The sequence below is a fragment of the Onychostruthus taczanowskii genome, unplaced genomic scaffold (genome assembly GCF_017590055.1).
Source record: "Onychostruthus taczanowskii isolate IOZ18803 unplaced genomic scaffold, ASM1759005v1 scaffold7, whole genome shotgun sequence".
NCBI classification, from domain to species: domain Eukaryota; kingdom Metazoa; phylum Chordata; class Aves; order Passeriformes; family Passeridae; genus Onychostruthus; species Onychostruthus taczanowskii.
In genome coordinates this window covers 4,981,890-5,006,295 of record NW_024504786.1, presented here as the reverse complement: position 1 = coordinate 5,006,295, position 24,406 = coordinate 4,981,890, and the positions used below count along the sequence as shown (strand labels likewise).

At 42.7% G+C, this 24,406-nt stretch overlaps 1 protein-coding gene and 1 long non-coding RNA gene across 2 annotated transcripts in view; one reads left to right on the top strand and one right to left on the bottom strand.

Annotated features, from left to right (window-relative positions):
- Positions 1-4,592: 4,592 nt before the first annotated feature.
- Positions 4,593-7,957, bottom strand: LOC121344956. Its single transcript, XR_005953907.1, has 3 exons — positions 7,176-7,957; positions 5,794-5,885; positions 4,593-5,408 (listed from the first exon to the last, which is right to left on the bottom strand). It is a non-coding gene; the product is annotated as an uncharacterized LOC121344956 (long non-coding RNA).
- Positions 7,958-11,116: 3,159 nt separating this feature from the next.
- The window catches only part of RNF11 (ring finger protein 11), a 31,745-nt gene continuing 18,455 nt past the window's right edge, over positions 11,117-24,406 (top strand). The window contains exon 1 of the mRNA XM_041421370.1: positions 11,117-11,646. Within this exon, the coding sequence (XP_041277304.1) occupies positions 11,524-11,646 (123 nt within the window). The 5' untranslated portion in view covers positions 11,117-11,523. The remainder of the gene's footprint in view (positions 11,647-24,406) is intronic.

The window sequence follows — 24,406 nt, the reverse complement described above, 5'->3', positions numbered from 1 at the left end:
GAAAACAGCAACCTTGTTCTTGAAAAATCTACATTTAGTTCCCCATCTATAAACAATTTTCATCAGTTCTTCCATCTGCAGTATAAGTCTTTGTTTGGCAAACAATTTGCAATGTTTCTTGTTATACATGTCAAATTGTTTCTGTTCTGCATGAGCTATAATGACTTAAAGGACCAAAGTTCCATGTGGTGGAAGGAGTTTATTCCCTCTGAATCCAGGGGTACCCTGGTTGGTCCATGATTTCTTTGCATTTCTTACAGTCTGTGACTGCAGAAAACAGGAATAAAACTCCTTCTCATTAGTGACATAGCAGTACATGAGCCAACACAGTCTAGCTAATGTCCTTTTACCTTCTGGAATAGTTTAAAGCAGGATGCAAAATATTCTTGCAAAAATATACAAAGTCCTTTCCATCCACTTTCCTGTAAAGCTATGCCAAAAGCCCTGGGAAAGCCTTTTGACTCCAGCCTACGTGCTCAAAAGAAATCTGGGAGACTGGCAAAAACCCACAATATAATTAGGACAATGCTGGGACTCAGATTAACATTATGGAAAGCAAACACCTTTCATACCACTCCCAGCTCTCACATATCCCTGCTCAAGGGAGATTAAAATTCAGACGCTCATGAGCAGAGTAGCTCTTCCCAAAACAACACTAGATTGGCCCAGGTGGCCACAACCTGCACAATTTTTCATGGACTGACTTTCAAACTGCCTCATGGCTGCCTCAGTCTCAGAGATGTTGAATATCTTTCTCAGCTTTTTCCAATGCAGACCAGATGTTCTATTGTGATAATTCTCTCATGGGCCTTTTCCATTTTGACTCTCCATCAGCTAGGGATCCAAAGAGACATTACTTGAAAAACAGGAACCATAAAAGAGCCAGGAACTTATAAATTAAAACATAAACATTAATTTGTTTTCCAAAATACAGATGTCTTTTGTCAGTTCAAGCCTTGATCTCTCCACCAGTTAAAGGCAGCAGTTGTTCTGTGGAGGCATGCACTGGAAATTAGCCAACGGGCATTAACTTTTGGTTCTGATTGAACTGAGGAAAATTTGAAACAGAAACACAGAATTAAAGGTTGTGATAGAAATTATTGTCTGATAACATTTTAAAATGCTCATGACAATACCAGAAGAAGTGTCCTACCATAAAGAACTGTAAATTACAGAACCTTTTTGGACAAGGCTCAGGAGAGATTTGGGGTGTCCTTGGTGACAGCAGGGTCTGTCCTTCTCCTCTCCTGGCTGATACAGCACAGGGACCAGGATCCATCCCTGGGGAAGTGGATCCTCTGGTGGTGACTGGTGCAATGGGGTCACAGCAATGGGGCACCAGCACAGCTCTGGACAAAGGGACTGGGCTGGAGAGGAAGGGACACAAGACAGAGACAGCTTTAAAAGAACAATTTTATACATTACAAACACAAGTGCTCAAGGTTCAGCTGCATAGATTTGGATTGACATAACACATCAAGCCTTGTTTTCAAATTGCCATTGAAAATCTCTTTTCTAATGCTAAATCACTTGATATATCAGTATTATTACAACTGTCAACATTTTAATCTCAATAAAATTTTGAGAATATTTAAAATAGAAGAAAGGCTAGAGGCAACCAAAAAATCTATAAAAATGTGCATAATAAAGAGATAAGGACAAAAAATTACTTTCTTTTTTTAACATGACCTACATGTGAACTAATTTTTTATCTTTAAAAAGCAGCAATTCACAAGTCACACCTCTTCATTCCCTTTGAAATCAATTTTATACACCTACACAATTCTTCTGACAGTGGATTACTGCAGGTTTACACTCAAACTTTGAGTTTCCAGTTCTGCTGTATTTTCTTGAAAAAAATCTATGAGAAATAAATACTACTCTGCAACTTTTAGCAAGGAACCCTCTGCAACTGAACACTTTATTGTACCTAAGCAGGGAAGGTACAACAAATTGCTCTTGATGTAATCAGTTTCCTTCTTTCTCATATGGGCATCAACAAACACCTGTAATTTATAATACAATCCAATCCAAGAAGTATCACTAAATTATACCCTTTTCTTCTACTCCTTCAGAGACTTTGCTTTTACCAAGAATTACTTTTTCTAGAGCCTTCTGCTGAGAATAAGGCAATAGTCTGTCCTTTACACCAAGACCTGTCCTTGCTCTGTACTACAATGCACTCACCTGGTGGAGCAGCCCTTATTCCCTCCCTTAACCCTGCTGGAATAAATCCTTGCTTTCCAACACCCTTTCATGACAAGCTTTACATCTTCACTTTCTTTTCCTAGGCTGCAGCTCCTCTAGACTTCACACATACTAATACCTGTCTGTACTCCTCTTGCTGAACTGTTCATGCTTTATTATTTAAGTGCAGGGAATTCTAAGTAGCTGTTCCCACTTCATCTGCTCTTCCCTTGAGGGGTCAATCAGCATCTGCTGTTCCCTGTGTCCTGAGGAAGAAACAACTTCCACTGAAAGAAGCTGCAAAGATCCTTTCATGGCTTCACTTCACACTAAGAAAGATTTTGATTGCACATGCTGGTTCCAGCAGAATTTGCTCTCAGGGAAAAATTGTAGTTCTGTATATTGCTAAAGTTTTAACATTCTCTTCCTTAAGGAGAAGACTGAGGTAACAATTTGGAATATACATTTTTCTCAAAGATTTTGCACTGGTCAGACAATTCACCAAAGATGCCCTCCATCAAAAATGTAGAATTCTGTTCCAAAAGAATATGAGAAGCAAAAGGAGTCAGATATTTCTGTGAATTTATTAGTAATATACAGATAATGTGCATTTATAGTTGTACCTGTTAGCTGATTAAGAAAGGTGATTTTTCAGATCTATATATGTTACAAATGAGCTGTTTATGAATTTCCCAGACTACAGAATGACGCAAATCTCATTATTTCAATTCAATATGAAAGAAACAGTTATTTGAAACTCAGACTGTGAAGTGGCAGATGTACACTCACTTCTAAGGGTAATTTTAAAATGTATTGCAACTGGTATGTCTTAAAAGTGAAGATTCCTCCAGACTACTACTGGTAAGGACTAAGAAATTATTTCCTGGCTTTGCAATGACCAAATTCTGAACTTCTGCCCCTGTTAATCCCCTTGCTCAGTCAGACATTCACATGTAGGAAAAGCAACCCCTGTCCTGCTCCCATCAAAGGGGCTGCAGTGGCACCCTGTTCCCATGCCAGAACCTTCTTTACTCTCGGCATCCCTTCCAAATAAGCCACTCCAACCAAACATTCCCTGCATACGCCACCTTCACAGAAAAAGAAGTGGCCACAGTTTCAGTGGGAGTTGTTTCAGTTGCAGGCACTTCTGCCAACCTTTCCCTAGATGTCGCCACATTTTCTGGCTCCTTCAGTACAGCCTTAATTACTACACGGAAAACTATCATGAAGGATCCTACTTTCTTCATGGAAGAAACAGAAAACTACCATAGAGCAACCCTATTTCTTCAGAGCATCAAAAAGACATTCTAATTATATGCACATATAATCCGCTTTAATAGAATATATCTAATATATCCTACTAAGGTCACACTGAAACCTGAAAATAGCTTTTATCACAGCCTTGTTTTCATACTCTTTTTACTTCCTACTAAGTGTGTTGACTCACTGAGTCTGGAGCTGCTGACCTCATCCACTGCTTTGTGCTGAAACAAACAATCTCCTTAAGGATTTTTCCAAAGTCTCCAGATTCAGTTTTCATGCATACTTTGCTATTCTTTCTCTCTTAACAATTTTTTTCAAAGGATGTCCTTCTGCCCTTATATGATTTTGCCACTTAAAGACTCATTTGTACTATCCAAGTGCTACAGGACACTATTTTGGGAATTCAAGCCAGGATTCAGGCTTGTGTTTTAGCTGATTTGTACTTAAAACAGGGTTCTGAGGGCACCATCCTTGGTTCCACCCCAGTGTTAATACCTCTCTGCAATTCACAATATCTTCCTGTGGAAATAGTCTTTGGAAAGCACATGCTGATTTCTACACATGAATGAAGTCTCCATATTTTCCAGAAATACAAAGACTCTCCAGTTTGTTGCAAAAACTACCAAAATATCTCCAGATTTTCTAAGTATTTCAGATTTCAGTTGTGCTGAAGTAGTCATTGATTGGTTGTCCACAAGATGGGGCTTCTACAACAGAGATCTTTATATCCAAATTTAAGATTCTGATGTAAAACCTATGAATGGCACCACAGTTGACAGAAACATACTTTGAAATTTTGGCACAGGAATGGTCTTTACTGCATTCCTCATTTCTCATGTGAAGAAAACAACTCCTCAGGAAATCAAAACAGCAGCAAGTGATTTTATCTTGTCCTTAACCCTTACACTGTGCTGGTGTACAGCTTGTAAACCAGAGGCAAAATGCTCCACTGCAATCACCCTGTGTCTTGCAGAGATTCTGTGCAGTCCCCCATGTCTAAAGGAGTGCTTGTGGAACAGCACACAGACCAAAACACCAAATGGTGTGCCTGTGGTTTTTGAGACATTTTCTAAGTCAATATGCAGCCTTCAGAATTTCTGAAGCAGCCTGCAAGTCCACTGCTAAGACGATAATGCCTCCAAATAAAAGTTAAAGTAGTTCCACAGAGTGTGCAATTTTTGTAAACTTAACTGAAAGAAGGAACAGTTTGCTGTCATAAAAACTAACTGTAGGCATGCACTTCACAAACATGAAAATTAATTGTGAAAAGAAATGAAAATGTGAAATGAAAAGAAAAATAATTTATTCTTAGACACAAAAATTTCTAAAGACTACAAACAATAAAAAAGAATAGACTTACATTGCCTTTAGCTGTCTTGTTTCACTATGGTGTTTGTTCAAACAGTATGTTCTGCTAAAAAAAAAAAAGGCCTTTCTCCTCTTTTGTCATGTAAGTAAACAAGCAAGATTTTCATGTCTTATAGGAATCTCCACACAACCAAAATTAGAACAGACCAAGGAATTGTAAAATTACCTTCTTGTATTCCTTTTCATATTGTTAGAGGCTTAATTTATGAGAACTTCTGTTTTCTGCATGATATAGCTGTTTTCTAGAATTTTTTTTTTCAGGAAACACAGTAGCGTTTGAGCATGCAAAAGCAAATACTGGTACAAATTTCCAGCCTGTCCCTCCAAGAGGAGGCTGTACAAACACAGACTAATCAAAAAGCAAAACTAAATGTTAAGAAGAAACATTTCTGGCCAGAGTATAAAGTGAATTTCCCAAGGGCAGTCATTCACAACCACCTGATACTTTTAGTACAAAATCTTCAATGGTTCCTTCTCACATTCCTTCTGTTCAGTCTCCAGTAACTTGTCTGCTGCAATTCAGTCAGCTAAGCTGTCACAGACCAAAGCTTCAACAGGAAGTGCAAAATAGTACTCTTCAGAATAATCATCTGGAGAAGCATAAAATAAGAAAATCTGAGTAGGCAGGAATTGCATGGAGATGGATAGGGAGTGACAGGAGCTACACACTGCAGGCAATGGTGTGTTAGGAAAAGGAAGGACACTACATTTGGTCAATGGCATTTTTGCATACACTAAATAATATTCCTTTATTAAACACTGAGGTTTTAACTGGATCACTCAGTGCAGCTTGGGGTGCCATGCTTACTGGAAAAGTGGACCAAAGAAGGAGGTTGCAAGACAGTGAATCATCTCAGAGATTTACAAATCCTGATCCATAAGGAAAAACTGAAACAAAGCATTGTAACAGTTTTCAGATATATAAAATTGCTTTAACAATACAAACAGAATATATAATAAAAGAGTTTGACTTACAGCAATCTCAGGACATTTTTTGAAGCAGTAAGGGATTAGAACACAGTACCTAGTACCTTCATTCAGTATCCAGAAAGAGTTTCAACAGTTTTCTGTCAAGGAAAGACAAAGACATAGGTGATCTTGGACTTGGGCAGAGCTGTCTTTGTCAACCTGAGTTGACAGGTCACACTCCCTAGGTTCTCATGAATCTATTCAAGTGTCATTTTTCACTATTTTATTGCAGAAGACCTACAGTTACCTATAGGAAGAAAATAGAGATTTTAGGCTACAGGGAGAATGGTGAAAATGAGAAAAACAGGAAGAGTATGGAGAAGGTGAACAAGAGGTGTTTTAAATTTTGCAGCAGAATGCATATTTAACTAGAACAATTATTTCCCCAACTCTGTTTCAAAGAATTACAAGCACTTTGGGTACCAGTTTACAAGCACTTTGGATACCAACACCTTACTTTTGCAGAGAACTGGAGGAACAAGAAGTCTAACAAACTGGCTTCTGGTGAACTGCAGATACAGTTCACTCCTTGCAAATTCAGGAAATACTCGAACACAGCAGAAAGTGACGCTCCAATTAAAATTTGTGTATTGACTAACCACCACTTGTTGAAAGCCAGCCCAATACTTGTGTCCCAAAGCATGTCAGGACAGGCTGAATGTCACACACGCTGAATGTGACATGTCAGCATGTCACACTCTGCCCAAGCACACCAGCTTTCCTGAAGGAGCTGAGATTCCTTAGTACTCTGCCATTGGAAACATCCCCACCCGTCCTACTTACTCAATTTTTAAACTGCTGACATCTTTTCTTACTGGCATTTTCTGAGAGCATAAGGAAGAATGAGAATCAAAATAACACAGCAGTAAAGCATCTGCTGTAAATCACCTGAGAGAAACAAAACATCATAAACCAGCCAGGAACCTTTTGGGGTTATCTCCATATAATCTACTGCAACTAAAACCATTCCTGAAACATGTGACCTAATCTGCCTTTCAAAGCCTTCAGCAAATGAGATTCTCAGATAATCATTTTCACTGCCAAACTACATTTTCAGTTTGAAATAATTTCCCAATATCTACTTTAAATCTCCAAGTCCATCACCTCTTGCCCTAGACCGACTGAACATAAAGAAAAACTGATTCCTTCTCTCTGCAGAGAAACATTTTATATTTTTGAAAGATCATTACCATTTTTCCCAACACCTTCCTTTTCTTCAGACTAAACAACCCCAATTCTTTCAATCTTCCCCCTTAGATCATGTTTTATAGGTCTCTGATCATTCTTGAAGTTGAGACTACAGCAACATGTGGTACAAGGAGAAAAAAAAATCCTACACAAAATTCCCCAGGAAGCTGGGTGACAGAGGGTTTGTTTGAAGAGGTTACCTTTGTATGATGACTGTCTGCTTTGTTGCTTGGGTGTTTTAGTCCCAAAATACATGTTCTTTCTGTTCTTTGTGGCTTACAGTGCAGGTGCCCCAGTGCACAGAATAGGCAGACATTACACTCCTGGCTGAAACAAACATTTTGGACCTGGGGAAAATCGTTATTATGGAAAACAAGTTATTCTTGCCAGTCATGGAATACTTCCCCTTACCAAGATGGTATCTTTGGGATAAATTGATATAAGTGGCATATTTGTGATACCAGGATAATTTAGGCAGAAGTTTAAGTAATTTTTAGAAACATGAGTAAAATCCTGCATCACAAAGTACATTTCAGGGAAATATATTAGTTCCATAATTGCTTTCCAGTGCTGCATTCACTCTGCCTCAGAAAGCAATATGCAGTTGTAACATACACTGAGAAACATCTACAGTTCAGCTAAAATCAACAAAACTAAAAATAATCATGTGCATTTTAGAAGATGCCATGTTCTTTATAACCAGATAAATTAATTCCACCATCTTCATAATCAGATTCACATACATAATGGAAGAATGTAATTTACTTCCATTCTCCAGAGGTATACAAAGTCCTTTTTTTTTTTTCTTCCAGAAAAAGGTTTTAAAATTGCATTGTGTTCTATTCGCCAACATTACCCGAGCAAACAGAGTTATCTCTGAACCTCTGGGTACCATGGCATGGAAAGACTGCACTCAGAAATCAACTGGGCTTCTGTGTATGAATTGGGAAAACAATCCTATCCAGAAGAAAGATAAGACCTAATGAGAGATGATAAGTGCTGGGAAAATAAGCTTGATGGAAGAAAAGGAAGTGAAAAAACTTTTCCATGCTCAGGACAGAAAAGGTCTTTCAAAAACTTTTGTTAAGCATGACATATTAAATATATCCAAAATGTTGTCCAACAATAACATGAACATGGATCACATAAAATAGTGTTATCAAAGGGTCTTTCATTTAAAAATTAGGCAAATTATGATGTCAATTTTGTAGAGGAACTCCTAACAAGAAGGACTTTTTATGTCCTCAGAGGATTTTAGATTCTTAACTCAAAAGGAAATGGATTTTTCAGTAAAACAGTTCTTCATCTCTATCTTGTATGAGCCTCAAGAATACATCAATATGTCACTTGCCTTCTCTCATATCAAAAGCCTATAAAATAAAACATAAACTTTGTCTGCATAGTTTAAAGCTCTTTTTCTTGAATTTCCATTCTGTTTTGAAAGATGGATTTCACTGAGAAGATGGTAGCTGCCAGAAGGGGGTGAGGACAGACCCCGTGTGACATTGTTGTATTGAAGTGTACCAGAACATGAATTCTGTACACTGGCAAACTTCAGAACATAAACATTTCCACTCTGACAACAGATTACAGCCAACTGTTTAAATGTCTAGAGGTGAGAAAAAGTTTCATTGACTTGTGTTACCAGTTCTGTATTGATATTAGTCTGACACAAATTTTTTATTTGCATGATCTTTTCCGTCTGTAGTATTTGTGCAGCCCTAAGCCACAACATGAATCTTTCTTCCTCTATAGAAGCATTTTAAGGCCCTAGAAAATCCATTCTGACTATTACTTCTTCCCCAAACTAAGCAGAGGAAGTAAAAACCAAAGAGAACTGAAGTTAAGCTGCCCTATGGCTCTGCTAAAACAAAGAAACCATACTCATAAATCCCATCCTTTGAGGACCCATTCCTCTGCTTCCTTGTCCCCAACCTGCAAAAAGCAAAAGGAGCAGGCTCACAGCTACACCTCAGCATATACAGGGATATTAAAAAACATTTGTGAACACTAAAATTTTTCGATTTTCCATCTGCTGGACCTTTTTACAGCTTTTGAGCCAGTGGTGCAAAGCCACTATTAACGACCTATCTGACAAAACAGGAGTGAACGGCTGACAAAAGCAGTGCCTTCAACCACCCTTACTTCAAAGGATCCAGGCATGACTGGTAGTAGCTCTTCCCCTTCAGAGCTCTCACAGGTGCAGTCTGTCTTGTTGCAAGGTCAAACATGAACCTCTGCTTCCTCTTTAGTCTCTGTGAGTCCACCATGAAAAGCAGGTCTCTTCTGGCACTTGACAAGTCTGCATTTTTTCAAACATGTCCAGATTCAGAGCATCCTGTACCCACTAAGGGAAAAGTTGTAACTGGGATTAACAGCTATTCCTTCTGGTGACGGGCCTCAAGGTAAATAAATGCAACATCTCCACCATGAGATGCAGAGGAAATCCCGCTTATGTCCTGACTGCATATCAGGATGAGACCAGTTTGCACTCTGGTTTCCAGAGAAAGGCTATTTTGGCACGTCAGCCAGCAGGGAGGCACCACAGTTTTCCATAGGACCTCCTCGCTGTGGAGGATCAAACTGTGATCACAGCCTCACACCACGGCACAGTGTGACCTGTGGTTTTCACTGAACTACATCAACGATACAGGCCCCAGCCTCACAGAGAAAACAAAATATGAGAACAGCTAACTCAGTCTTTTAGCTGCCCATAATCTCATTCCCAGTGGAGCCACTGCCCAACTGAAAATACCAGTGACAACGCTGGAGTTTCATCACCAGGTTCTCACAGCAGACAGCTCTGACATTGCCTTAACCTTGAAATCACGACTGGGTGAGGCAGTGGTTTGCTGGATCTCCTCCAACAATTGCTTGCCTAATTCTATTAAACCAAGCCAACAGACTCATAGGATAAACACCCAAATGAGCAAGCCACGTACAACACTCACTATTTACAATGCACCATTGCAAAGCCTCACTATCTTGAGCAACACTCACAATCCTGCCCCATTTTCAGTTTCAGTTTCCTTGAAAAGCCCGAGACTGTGTTAGAACACCAAAAATGGCAGCAATCACAGGCTTTACACCAGGGTTGTTTAAGTTACCAATTGATAAGCAGCAAAACAAACCACCCTAAACTGCAATAAAATGAAATCTGTAAGAACGAACTCATAAGGATAATCAGCAAAAATTCTGATCCCAGACTGAGGTCCACCAGCAAAGGTTGTGGAGCCAAATACGTCACTGTGGACAACAGGTCTGGAGATACTCTGACCCAAGAAGGTGCAAAGCAGGCCCGAGCTGTATCAGCAGAGAACTTGGTGATAAGCAGCAGCCACGCTGTACTGCCTACAGACTGGACTTTGCAGCTGCTCTCATCTGCACCACATTTGCTTCACTTTAAAAAATACTTCACTTTAAAAATTGGATTTTAAAGTATTTTCCATGGTGTGAATCTGAAGGCCAAGGATGAATTTTCAGGAACCAAAGAACATTAACAGGACCATCATATATTCCACTCTGTGTGGGTCAGTGCTGGCACACTAACACAGTGACACAGGAACATTCACTGTCCTCAAATTTGCATTTATCAGTACTCACCTATGCTTATATCCAAGTATGGACATATTTTTATGGAGAAAAAAAAAGGCGCTAAATATACAGCTTATTGGAGTACCTGCTCATAACATAAAAAACCTTTAGAAACGCAGAAGCCAAGTCCCTGCTGCTGATTTTGCTCCACTCTGGGCTTCAATGCCCTGTGCCTACACTGACCGTGCTCCTTGGGTCACGCCAGCGACCAGCACGGGGAACCCCCGCCCTGCCTGGGGAGCCGCCCGCGGGGGAACCCTTGGGGAGGTCGCTAGGCCCCGCACAAATCCCTCAGCCGGGCGGGCCGGGTGGTGCGGGGGTCCCGCGGGGGTCCCGCTGCCATCCCGCCCCGTCCCGCCCCGCCGGGCCCGAGCGGCCGCCGGCTCCGCCATGCCCGGAACACAAACAAACACGGCGCTCGGGGGCGGAGCGAAGCGGCTCCCACCATTTTGGGGCCGGGGGAGCCCAGCAGCCGGCTGGGTCCCCCAGCCTGTCCCGTCCCGCCTCGTTCCGTCGGGGGCGGGCAGGGCTGTCCCCGCGGCGGAGCCGGGGGGCGCGGAGCCCGGCGAGGCCCCGCGGCTGCTCCCCGGGCCCGGCGGGGAGGGGTGAGAGGAGGAGCCAGGGCGGCCCGTGCGACAAAGCCCAGTGCGCAGGGAGCTGGTGACCGGGAAGCAGAACCGCGCCGGGCAGCCGCGGGGCGGGCGGACCCACCGGAGCCCGCTGCCCCACGGGGGGTGGGAGGCCCGTCCTGCCGCCCCCCCCGGCTCGGGGGTCGGGGCGGCTGCGGAGCGGAGCGGGAGGCTGCCGGGCTGCAGCTGCTAAGCCGCTTAGGGCCGGGGCTGGCATGAGCCTCCCCGGCGGGGCGGCTGCGGGCTGCGCGCTGCGGCGGGGAGGCTGAGGGCGCGGATCCGGAGCGGGAGGAGGCGGACGGGGGGCCGCGCTCCCCCCGGGAAGATGGGGAACTGCCTCAAGTCCCCCACCTCGGATGACATCTCGCTGCTCCACGAGTCCCAGTCGGACAGAGCTAGCTACGGAGACGGGGCTGAGCCGGATCAGGAGCCGCCGCCGCCATATCAGGTAAGGGAGGGGGCGGCATCGGGCCGGGGGCAGCGGGGCCCCGCCGCGGCTGCCGGGGGTCGCGGGGCCGCTCGCCCGGGGCTCGGCCCGCACCGCCCCGGGGGCCGCCGCCTCCCCGCCGCCGCCGCTCCGGCGCTGGGCGTCCCGAACCTCTCCCTTTCCGCCCGCACGTAGCGCGGGGGAAGCCGCTTTGTCTCGGCCGGTGCCGGCGCTCCGGGCGGGCGGGCGGGAGGCGCGGTGCCGCCGGCGGGGCGGAGGGCAGGGGCCGCCCGGCCGGTGCCGCGTCCTTTGTTGCCGCCGGCGGTGACATCACCGTCTGGCGCGGGGACGCTCCGGGACGGGGACCGCGGGCCCTGCCCGGGCTTTGCCCGGACCCGCTCGCACCGCTCCCGTATTTTTAGCAGCATTTGATCCCCACTGAGTAACTCCCCCAGCGCAGGGGATCCTGTTTCCCTCTGTCCTGTGGGGCACCGGCGGGGAAGTGTTTCCCATTGTTCGATGGGTTTTTCGGTTTTTTTCTGTCTGTGAGAGAATCTGTTAATTTACATCTTGATGACGAATCAAGAGGGAAAGAAGAAAAAGGCCGCGTGTGGTGGCTTTGCTGACAGCGGAGGATAACGCCGATGTGGAGGGGGGATGGTTGGTGTGAAAGCCTGCGCTTGGCTGCCTCTGGAAGGGATGGACACGGAAAGGGACCCTGAACTTGGGGTTGCACTTGTCTGCTCCCGGAGATCTCCATCCCCACCTACAGAAATGTGTATTGACCTAAACAAGCGGTCTACAGCACTGAAAAATGAAAAGGAAAACCATCCAGCGGTAGAACTGCACATTCTATTCAAGTTTTGAAAGTATTTTCCTGTCTGGGATGATAGCATACATACCAGAGGCATCTACAGAAACGGCAGTAGACACACACACTCTGGGGGGTGACTTGAGAGCTGTGTGTTGTCTAGGATGGGAGTCATTCCCTAATTGCAGACCCTGATGTATAATTAACAAAATTGCAGGAAGTGTTTAACCGGACAGGCGTGTAATCTGCAAATGCTTTAGCGAGTTCAAGAATTCCACCCTGGTAGGAGCCCCGAGAGTGTTGAAGAGAAGCCCTACACGTAGCAGCCCTTTGCTGGTGCCCTGAAGCTGCGTGGATGTTTCTTGGCAGTGTGTGCCTGATTGTTTTGTTTGGGTGCAAAAGCTGAGTGCCACAATAAATTCCATGAGGAATTTTTGTGTTCTGATTTCTGAACTGTGTCCGCTGAAGTCCAGTAAATAGAAAGTGCTTGGTGGCAGATCAAGTTTTTTAAAGGTTGTGTTGTTATAAATTGAGCCTGAATGGTCCATGAGGTTTAGAAGTGCGTTGTATTTTTGTCACATCAGCATAAAAAGTTTGACTGTTTGTGCAATGTATTGCATTTATATCTGATTCTAGGAAGTTTTGTGGAGATTCTTTTTTCTTGTTCTTCCCTTTGAAAGCAACCTGTTAGCTCTTGTAAGAGTCACCAATCAGGTATATGCCTTATGCAGGCCTTCTAGTGTGGATGTTGGTGTAGATAAGGACTCTTCCTCTGTCATCAGAGGTTTTTAAATTTTTTCTTGATTTGTCTGCAAGTGTGGATGGTTGACTGAGAACCCCGACAGACAGTAAAATAAATGAACCCACAGGTGTCTATTATCGAGTAAGTGTATTCATAGCAAACCTTCCCTCAGCTGAAGAAGCTGTGCAGCATCAGGTGATGTGCCCACAGGCACTCGGCTGTGTCAAACATCACTGTCTGTCCTGAAAACTCCTCCACTGATCCTGGCAGTTCCTCAAGCTTCACCTTAGGGTAGCCTTTAGTGTCTCATAGTCAAAATCAAAGCTACTCTTTCCACAGATTTTGAACCACAATGGATTGTGACTTTAAAAAAAAGATAGGCCTTAGCTACAATATTACGCAGCATTTTGTGCGCTTTAGAGGTTGAGGGGATTTATAATTTAAAATTAGTTAATGTTTACAAGATACACAAAACTCTTAAGTATGAACAATTGCTGATGCTCCAGTATTACTTTTGTGCTAGAAGTCAGTCACCTATTTTAACTTTCAAGTGGCTGCTCAGAGTCAGTGTTACAGATGGGAAAGTTGTGCCCTTGTTCGTGGTAATTACTTCTTTCTCTGTCTTAACCAGAGTTAGTGTATAATGTGTAGACATTACAAATGAAAGGAAGGAAGGGGATAAAACAAGTTTGAAAACTTATGGCAACTAGCCTTGAGAAACTGGAAGGTGAACAGTTTTGAAGCCAGCTGCTGAAATGTCGTCTGAGTATTTTAGAAGAGAGTAAAATCTGATGTGTCTGTTGCTCTTGGGTTTGCAGCAACAGTGTGTCAGCTTCCTGAACAGCTCTTGCAAGGTATGCAAACTAAAGGAAGGAGGTTTGCTGGGGAAAATAAATACTTGTAGAGGATGACTTCTGTGTTACTTTGACATTTAAAGTACTTTTTTGTGTTCTGACAGGATTGTGCCAGGGGTGTTCATGTGGGACTCTTGTTGTGATTTAATATTTATTTACCTATTGAGTTCCAACTGCAAAATGTACCCCCAGTAAAAATTGCAGTATAACATGTCAAATTCCTTTGATCACTGAGTGCTATTAAACTGGCTGTGCAAAATTCCTACTTTCAAAAGCCAGGTTGAGAATTGGATTGACAGTATGGACACCTAGAATCATGGGGAATAACTTCCATTGAGAGGCTCTGCAAATACCTGTCTCTTGGTTCCAGTGGCAGTACCTCTTACCAGCTGCTGCAGGAAGGCCTCAGAGAGGAAGCATCTTTTTAAACAGGCATCTGAATTAATAAGAAAGTGCCCCATTGAAGCATCAGGTATTTTCCAGTGCATTGAGCTTAACCACTAACACGAGAAAAAATGAAAACACACCAAAAAAAGAGTGTGTTTTCATAGCGGGGAGGAAGGAAGTGATTTCAAGAGTGGACCAACATTTTCATAGACAGACGCTAATTTTGAATGCCTCCATTTTAGAACCCAGAAATTACAACTGCTTTCCTAAGTGTTAAGAACATGCAGCTCCATTTTTAACCAGGGAATCTGTGATTAGGGAGGAGTTAGCTTTGGTTTTGTTTTTTTTTTCCTCAAGTCTTCAAAATTGAGTATGCTTTCAAATTTGTTTTCCTTTTTGGTGTATGACTTCTTCACCATCTGTTGGCAATATGCCTTCTGCTGTTTTTCCATACAGGTTCACTGGGTTTTTTTTCAGTTTCTCTTATTCTACTAGTTCTCCTCAAAGACTTTTTTTTTTTCCCAGAACAGATGTGTCACTTTTCTTAATCCATGTCTCATATTTATTTTCTTAAATAGTTCCTTAATAGCTGTAGGAAATAATTTGCCATTTTATTAAATTTTGGATTTTTTACCCAGTAAAGTACAAAATGCTTTGCACCTTTTCCCCCAAAGTTTCTATCAAGTAGTACTGTGGACAAAATACACTGCAGTCTTCTGAAAAAGATGTATGACACTTGCTAAATTACTTAGCTAAAACTATGAGAAATAAGCACAAGATCTTGGTGTTGATGAAACCTCATACAAGCTCGTTTGATATGCTGATGTGGTAGATAGACTGATAAAATATTTTACCTGCAGAGCTCCAGAGCATCCTCTGGTACTTCGTCCCACCGTGTGTTGTCTTGCAGGCCAAGATAAAATGTTTCAGTGGATATAGTGGATTTTTTTCTCTTTTTTTATTTCGAGGGATTAATTTAAAACCTTTTGGCCTGGATACTCATTTGATTTGGCTGTAGGCACAAAATGAGACGAGAGATCACAAACAGGAGCTTAACCCAATGCTGTGCTCCCATAATCCTCCAAAAGCTGTTGGAGACAGCAGGTTTTGAAAGTGTAATTTAGGATGTCTCATGGCTTCTCTTGAAGCTGAGGTTGCTGCAATAGCCTCCTTGGGCCTCCTCTGAGCTGAGTGTCTCCTGTACAGTGTGCACGTGCTCATCCCTCTGGCTCGTCGTGCTTCATTCCAGCTGTTCCCAGTTCAGGGAGGTGGCACATCAGCCTGTCCTGGCATTGCCACAGGCCAGTGAGGAGCACAGCACACTAGGTGCAGCCCTGGAGATGCTGAAGAAGTGCCCAGTTTGAACAGTCAGAGACTCTTGAAAGAGCCCACTGCATTTCTGTGTGAAGCTTGCCCTGTGGGTGAGAGTGTTGGATATTTTTTGCTCAAGAGAGAAACCAAGCCTTTGTTACTCTCTCCTCGTGACTTAAGGTGTATGTTACATTGGTGTTCTGATGCTGTCTTTTCAAAGGCATGGTAATTAATATAATTAAAAATTGCTAGCCAAATGAATTCTGATCTAGGAGTTGCACCCATTTATAGAAAGAGCTGAACAAAAATTCCCTTGGGCCCCGATGGAAATGATTTAGCATCTGTGATTGCTTGTATTGTACAAGAAAGAAGACTGGCAGTGTAACAGGTTATAATCTACCATGGAGTGGTTGTGCAAAGCTGGAACTCTTGGTCTGTGTTGGAACAGCATAAAAGGGGGAAAGATGCAATGGGAAAATGTTACATACAGAAAACTATCCATGAAAAAAAGCAAACCAGCTGGTAGGGTTACTTTCATATAAGAGACAGCAGTGTATTTAAAAGTTGCCTATGCATGTCTTGCCCTTTTTTCTGCTTGTCCTCCACATCTTGGTGATGATGTGTATGAATTACAATTGCTCTTGTGGATGTGAACTGAAATATCACTCCAGTCCACAATTCCTTAGTCTGCTGGAAACTTCAAAGGGTTTCAAACCCTTTGTTTTTGTTGCTGTGTTGCTGGTTGGTGCCTTCTGGCAGCAGTGCCCAAGGTGAAAATAAGCTACTGTGAGGAGGGAAAGTGATGGAGGAGCTGAAACTGAGAGTTTGCTGCATGGATAAGAAGTGGTAGAGTAGCCAGTGATGTTTGGTGCTTCTCCTCAAGGATGAGATTGAATTACATACGGTCACCCAAGCAATCTCAGAAATGAAGAAATGTTTTAGTAGTTTTCTGGAATAACATTTTATCTGTGAAAGACCAAGCATTAAAGTCACTCCTGAAAAATAGTTACGATGTAATTTAGACCTGCATTCAGAAAAGCTGTAAGTGCTCCATGTTTTATGCTGCAGTTCTGGTAAATTATTTGTATTTGCAATGCAATAAACCATCTTTTTAATATCAGTATAGGGCTATGCAGTTCATTTTCCATACAGTAATGAAATATATGTATTATGAATGTCATTATTGTAGCATTCAAGATTACTTGGTTAGTGAACAATATGCCATGACACTTCTTATTCTTCCACAGCTGAAGAATTTAGCAAGTTGTCTTGAGAATTGTATTGCTGGTAATCAGTTCTAGGTGAAAAGTTTCTTGAGGGTGCTAAGTCTAATCTTCCTTTCTAGACAACAGTTAGAAAAAACCTGCACCTGTATTTCCTGTCTCAGTGCATATTGGTTTCAGCATAGCCTGCCACACTGGCTGAGGGGGGCTGTCTTTCATTTTGCTGGTGAAAAAAGCTGGTGGGGCAGAGGGAGAAGAGAAAAAGGAAGAAAGACCTGAAAGTAAAGGATACCAGATGGTATCACAGAGTTAGGTAACTTCAGTCTTGAAAATACCCATTCATAATCAGTTTAAATGAATATGTTAATTAATATTGGTTGACTCTTGTAATGCTTTATCTGCTTAAAATAGATTTTAAACTACAGTTGGTTAAAAATGTGTTAGGCATGGCTGGAGAAGGTGGGAAGAGTATGCTAATATTTGAGTTCTCTGTGTTACCACCTTTCTTATAAAACTAGAGCTGGTTTCTAGATTCACTGTTGAGTTGGCAGTTGGTAAGGATCTGTTCCTAACCACTCTGTCCAGGAGATCTTCCAAGGGGTATTATGAAAAGAAGATAATATGTTTATAATCCCATTTAACAGAGTATTGCATTCTGCTTCACGTGGATTTCTGCAAGAAGTGTCATAAGTTGGCTCAAGATGCTCTACAGAGTCTGTCCCTGTTCATCATTTCAACAAAGGAAGGAAGCTCAGCTTGATGAGCACTTCTGCAGACCCTGTTAATGGCTGTAGTCAAACTGGTTGCAGAATATAAGGCAAAGAAACTAAAAATAACACCTCTTGCTTGTGGCAGACTTGTGTCTTCCAGACCTTGTGCTTGTCCTTGTTTCTGCCTCCCCATATGCACAGAGAAACATATTTGTATTTTGGAGACGTAATAGTCTGTGGAGTAGACTAAAGCAAATCAGCCATGACTTTTCTGTGAGCTAATGAAGCAGTTCCTCAGAGACCAAAGAATTATAAAATGAGCAGATATTTAGGGATGTCATGGTTGAGTAAGAATTAAACCTTTTTGGGGGGAAAAAGCTGGAGTCACTGTTCTCTTGACTCTGAAAGGTAAAGCAAGCTTTGATCTCGATTTAGACCACAGGAAAAATTGTCCCTGACATTATGAAGGTCTCAGAAGCAAAGATGTGTCTTGCTCCCCCCTGAAGGTAGGATGTGTTTTTGTAGAAGATGCTGTCATGTTCTGCCTGCCTCTTGGGGGGATAGCCATAGCAGTGACCTGTCCCAGCAGAGCTAGAGTTGTGTAACTTCTTGCTGGGTAAAACTGCACTTCAATGAAAAAAACTCCCAGCCCCAAGACTAAACAAAACAAAATCCACCAAAAAACCCCAGTCTAGCAGCCCTAGGGTTAGCCATCATCATCCTTATTTAATCTCTTCTGTTCTGTTTGTAACTTTAGCAAACCACTTAACTGCTCTGTGCTTTAGTTTCTTCACTGTAAAATGAGGAGTGGAGGAGTAATAAAGTTTATCTTTAGTGCAGGCATGCTTAGTAATTTAATTCAAGTTTGTAAAGTGTTCAATGGTAATTTGATTTTAATAAAATAATGTTCCTCTATTACAAAAGGAACCTCTGCAGAAATTTATGACAAACCTGATGCCGGAGAGAGGGAGCTTTATCAGAAGATCTGTTTAAGGCAGTAGATAAGTCTCCTAAAATCTGTTTTGGAATCTGATAGTTCAGCATTTATTTGGCAGCCTGCATTCCAGATGCTTGATTAATAGGATGAAGAGTCTGTGGAGATGGTAATAAGAAATCTTGCCTAATCAGGGTGATGAATCTTTGCTATGCTGGAAGATCATGCATTCTTTTGGACAAGCCAACCCAAACATGCAAATACCACCCTCCCTAAAACCTAGGACCACCATGCGTTTAGGAAGCTCTTCCCATATGTTTCCCGTATGTACCTTGGGTTGAGTGCTGTGATCAGCTGTTGCTGGCTGTACATCTGGAGTCAGTTTCTGACCCACAGAAAATAAACCACTTTTATGTTCTAAAGAGATAATGATCTGTGGAATGGACTAAAGCAAATGAACTGTGACTTTCCTATGAACTAATGAAACAATCTCCAAGAGACCAAGCAGTTACAGAGAGCGATTATTTTATTTACCAGCCCCTCCATAGGAATCTGCCAACCACTCTGTTTTTCATCAGGGAAGAAGAAGGTCAGAATGCCGGTGGCATAAAAGCTGCTGGGCCAGGATCCACACACGGTGACATGGACAAAGAGCAGATGCGTGCAGCGACTGGAGGAGGAGATAAAAGAGCCATCCTTTAACCGCGGTTGCGTCAGCCAAATCACAACCAGCTGGGTTATTGTGCTGGGCATTTCTGCTGACCCACCGCACCGCTCACGCGTGCTCTGTGCACGTTTGCACGCACACGTACCCTCTGTCAAAGGCCAGGCTGATTTTTGAGCCTTCTCCTCCTCTCTCTTGTTTTAGCCATTGGTTTAGTTGAGGGATGATGGAGACCTGGGGTGCCCGGGGGAGGACTGAAACTGTTGGAAGGATGAGAGAAACTGTGACTCAGGAAATTCAGTTCCTCCCTTAGTCCTAGCATGCAGGGATGAATGTGCAGACTATTATCCTTGCAATACTGAAACCTGTTTCCCTTGGTTGTATTTTTGGACACTGGAGTGGCCTCCGTGTCCTCTCATCTGCTCTTTGCTCAGAGGGAGCAATTTGTATTTCTAGTGCTTGCATGTAGTACCCTGCACTCCAAGGCTAAAAGCTCATGCAGGGACAACTTCATCCTCAGTTAAAGACAAGTCTCAGCTGGCTGACAGGGCTGAGTTTCCCAGAGCTTGGGACTGTAGCTAGCCCACATGCCAGTGGAGTTTGGACTGCTAGGAGAGGTCCTAGAAGCATCAAGGAAACGCCTGGTTTTGACTAATGAAGTTTAATGAAGCTGCTTGACTATCCAGTTGTAAGCAAAAAATGAGTCAGTCTGTGCTGGTTTGGACAAAAGCAAGGAATTGACCATCCTGCAACCATGATTAAAACCATTACATCTGCCACATGCCGCCAGTTTCTAATCTGTGTCATGGCAAAACTGCATTAGAAGAGAAAATCAGACTAGAATATATCCCACAAATATATTATAACATAACTACTGTCCAAGTATAAATAGCTCTGTGGAGACTGTAAAGTGTCCCTGTAGTCCTCACCACTTTCACTCTGTGTGGCTCTCCAGATGATTTGTGTACAAGCTCTAGCCAGAAGGAAATGGAGCAATATTTCTCTGTATTTATTCCCATAAGATGTATCTTGGTAGTGGGGATACAAATCTCTTATGACTCAGTGTGCGAACGCTGCAGAATTGGATGAGGTTGGGTGCTCTTGCCCTTTCTGTTTCAGAGCTGTGGGAGGCTTATCTAAGAGATCAAAGTGCATCAGATTCCATTATTTCGGTATCTATGGGACAGTATAATGCATGAATACTCTCGGCCAATGCCTGTGTCTGACTTTTATTCATCACTGTAATTAAAGCCAGATCCAGAGCTTGTTCTGTGCACTGAACGTTAATCACAGTGTTTTATTAACACAGTTGTAGAAATCTTTAATTTAGACATCGTGTAATTTTGCAATATAGATTAAGACTAGTATTTATTTTGCCTGAATGCATTAATTTTATTTAAAGTTCAGAAAGAGAAGAGATTGCTCTCAGGTTTTGAACAAATGAGTGCAAGCATTGCTTGACTGCAGACATACCAAACTGCTAAACTGGTTTGGTCTGCACTGTTGCTTAACAAAAAGCAGTGAACTGCTGTATTCAGTGGAAAATACATAAAAGGCTCAGCAAACAAATGCTCTAAATTCAGATTTAGTTAAGACACTGAAATTAATATTTTAACATCTGTGGACTTTATTTTGTGCACTGTTGTAGTACTTGCTTAATTGCCATTGCCAGTTTCTGATGTTTTGGGATTTCCCTTGGTTGTTTTCTGTTTAAATATTATGATTTGTATTGCAGTTGCATCCATTTATCTTCAGTTTAGCTTATGAAATATGACTAAGACATTGCTTTAGTTTCTGCTTCACAGAGTTCTTTAATGTTGCATCTATATATTTGGAGACCTTGAGGCAGTTGGGTTGTCCCGTGGAGAATGGTGTCGTTGAAAGTATATTGCTCTTCTTGGAAGGGAAGAGAATCAGTTTTAAAATTCAAGCACAAATACTTAACTTTAAATTAACTGTTAATTCTTCTCTTGGTTAGTGCTTTTTCACCTCTCAGTTCCTGGCTCTCCGAGTCTCTGTGGGCTGTTTTGACTGTGCTCACAGGAACTAATGAAATCCCCTCTGTAGTCACTAAACTGAAATACAGGCCCCCACCTCTACTTGACAATTTTTAGGGATTTGCTGATTGGAAGCAGGCGAGGAGCACTGCATAGGTAGTGTTGCACTGAGGTCTGTCCCGAGCTGAGGAAAGTTCCTGCCCTGGTCTCCCACCTCCTCAGCTGTGGCACCTTCATGTTGCTGCAGTGGCTGAGCTGGCCAGGTACCCAGAGGCTGGGCTGGGTTAGGTGGTGGCCCTTGGCCCAAACCTGAGTGAGATGCTTGGTTATTCACCCACCTGCCCTGGATTGGAAGTGGGAGCATGGTATTTAATCCATTGTAGTGGATTCATATGAAAGCTCACGTGGAGCTGTCTGGGTTGTGTGTAATCATTCCAGCCTCCTGTAAGAATCTCAGATGAGGTGCAGGGAGGGATTTTGCATTATGTCTGAATATAGACAAACTCCCTGAAATTTCTGAGACTTGAATTTGTATTTACTTTACTGTGTGGCTAAAATACTGAAAATAAGTTTACTAAAGAATGCCCATTCTTTCTGTAAATATAGTGAGTTTCTCAGTTTAAAGTGGATGGAGTCAGGTATTCAAATAGACAGTGTTTCATGGTGAGTTTTGTTTTTAAAAGTCCTTTAGGAAACAAAAAATTACTATCCACACAAGATTTCATGCTCCAAGTAATCTTTTATTTCCTTTAGAAACTGTATTCTTGTTCAATGAGTAACCTGTTTTTTTCTGTCTCCCAGAAGAAGCAAGATGACCTAGATCTAGAGGTTCCTGGGGAAAAGTTCACTTCACCCTATATATAGTGGCTCCTTAAGTGTCTTTATGTATTTGTCATTTACTCTGAGCTGATGAAGTGAAAGAGAAAAGAGCTAAGTTTTAGGCTAAGGCAGGAAAGGAAGGTGTTTTATCCCTGCTTTTTATGGAGGTCTCTTATGCACATATCACTGACTGGATTACAGCCAGGTGAAGGCTGGACTGCCCAACTTCTGGCTGTAACACTGAATTTCAGCTCTGTGTCTCCCCTCAATGTGCTGCAGCTGAAAAATGACCAACTGCCTCTGTTAAAGGAGTGAATTGGATCCTGTCTTTGTGCCAGCAGGAGTTTCTGCACAGGACTCAGAACGTGATATCCTGGGGTCGCTGTGTTCTTCGCTCCGGTCAGATCACACAGATGGAGACTCCTGCAAGCAGCGCTGCTGGCATGGTGGTGTTTTTATTGGAAAGCAAAAACTGGGAAAATGGTAGTAACAGCTACATAACAGATGCTACCAAACAGGCTGTTGGTGTTGAGGGATCAGGCAAGTGTTTCCACCTCAGGGTGATGAGTCAAACGGTGAAGTGTACTGCAGGCTGAGGGAAACCTGCCCGTCCATTTGTCAGCATAAGGTTTTTTGGTACAGGAGGGTTTATCTGAGTGCATCAGTAACTTGAGCAGTTTGGGCTTCTGCAGCCTTTCTGGGGAGAGAAGGGTACTTTCCAAGTCCCTACAGAAAGTGCCACTGCCTAAGGACACCACACAGTCCCCTCCTGGGGCCTTCCCACACCAGGGCCAGTGCTGGTGGAACCTGTTGGTGCTCCTGTGGTGGGCTGTGTACACCTCTGGCATGTGGAGAAAGCAGCATCTGTGTTTGTTTAACTTGATGGCAAGATCCTGCTCCAGCACTTAAAAATAATGACTTCAGCAGGCCCAGCTCAGGAATGAGCACAGCCAAAGCCCGAGGAGGAGCTCGGAGGCTGTCTTGGTGTTCAGCAGACCATTGGCTGAAACCAGGCTGAAATGAGGTGTGCCTTGTGCTCAGTGTTGTGTGTGTAGTTGTTTGTGGGACAAGGAGGTCTGATCTAATCATCCACTGCTGCCAAAAAGGGATTGTTTAGCTTTTCCCTCCTGTTTTCCACATGGAGCCATGTTCTCTGCAGTCACTCCATGGTGGCTCTGGTGCTTGGTGGGTCAGCTCATACCATTCAAGTGTCTGAAATGGGTTGTCTTATTCTTCTTCTGGTCAGATTAGTGAAATGAACTGACTTCCTGGCAAACATTTGGTTTATCAGCACTCTTTGCCACCTATAGATTGCATTTTATTTAGTGACATCTGTGGAAAGATCTAGAGGTGTCAGGTATTAGAAGTGTGCTATTCCTACCAAGTATTAGAGAAATTTTGACTTTTCCATGTTGAAATTAAGGCTTGGACTCAACTGTGTGCCAGGGCATGCACAGGATAAGTATCTGATACTGGTTTGGGCAGTGAGTGCATTTGGGAATGGTCTGTGCATGAAATGCAGTCTGCAGTTGCCATTTTTAACTTCAGCAGGGTGGTGATTTCAGTTGAAGGGATTTTACTGCTTCAGGACAAATGTCTGATGTGGACAAAGCCTTAATTCTTTATTTCTTAAATGTGATCTTTCTGGTTAAAAAAAACCTCCAAAACCATAAAAAATAGAGAGAATCTAAGTTTGTCTACCACAACCACCTTTAAAGATTATTGAGTTTTCTTTACTATTTTTCTTGTTAAAGAAGTTTCATTAGTGTTACCTAACAGTTCATGAGTAGACTTGGTTAAGTGCAGGAGTGTCTGAAGACTTGGGCAGCCTGTTCATATTGTGCAGCAGGCTGTGCTGTCCCTTGGGACACGACTGACCACAGTAACATCACTGATCTGCGTTGTGGCTTCTGCTCTGCCTCTTTCCTCACACAAGCCTTCCAGTTACAATTCTGTGGATGGTTTCCAAAGTCTGAATGTTGCTTGGCAAGCTTTGTCATTGCTGTTTGATAGGAGTTTGATTACCTTTGTGCATATGTATGTGAGGGCTGCCAGTGTTCGTGGTTTTAATAAAACAACCTCCTGTAGTCTAAAATATTTAGAATTAAGAAATTATGTAATTGTGCAAGAGCAGGAGCTAGGCTGGCAGCCTCAATTTGACTGTTCTGTTTTATATGTTGTGTCTCCTTATTCTAGTTTGGCATCACTCAGAGGAGGCCACTGGCTTCCTGTTGAAACCAGTCTTACTTAAGGCAAATAAAGGGACAAAACCCTGTTTCAGAAAATAAATTTGAGAAACAAATCTTGCTGATTCTTCGTTCATCCACTC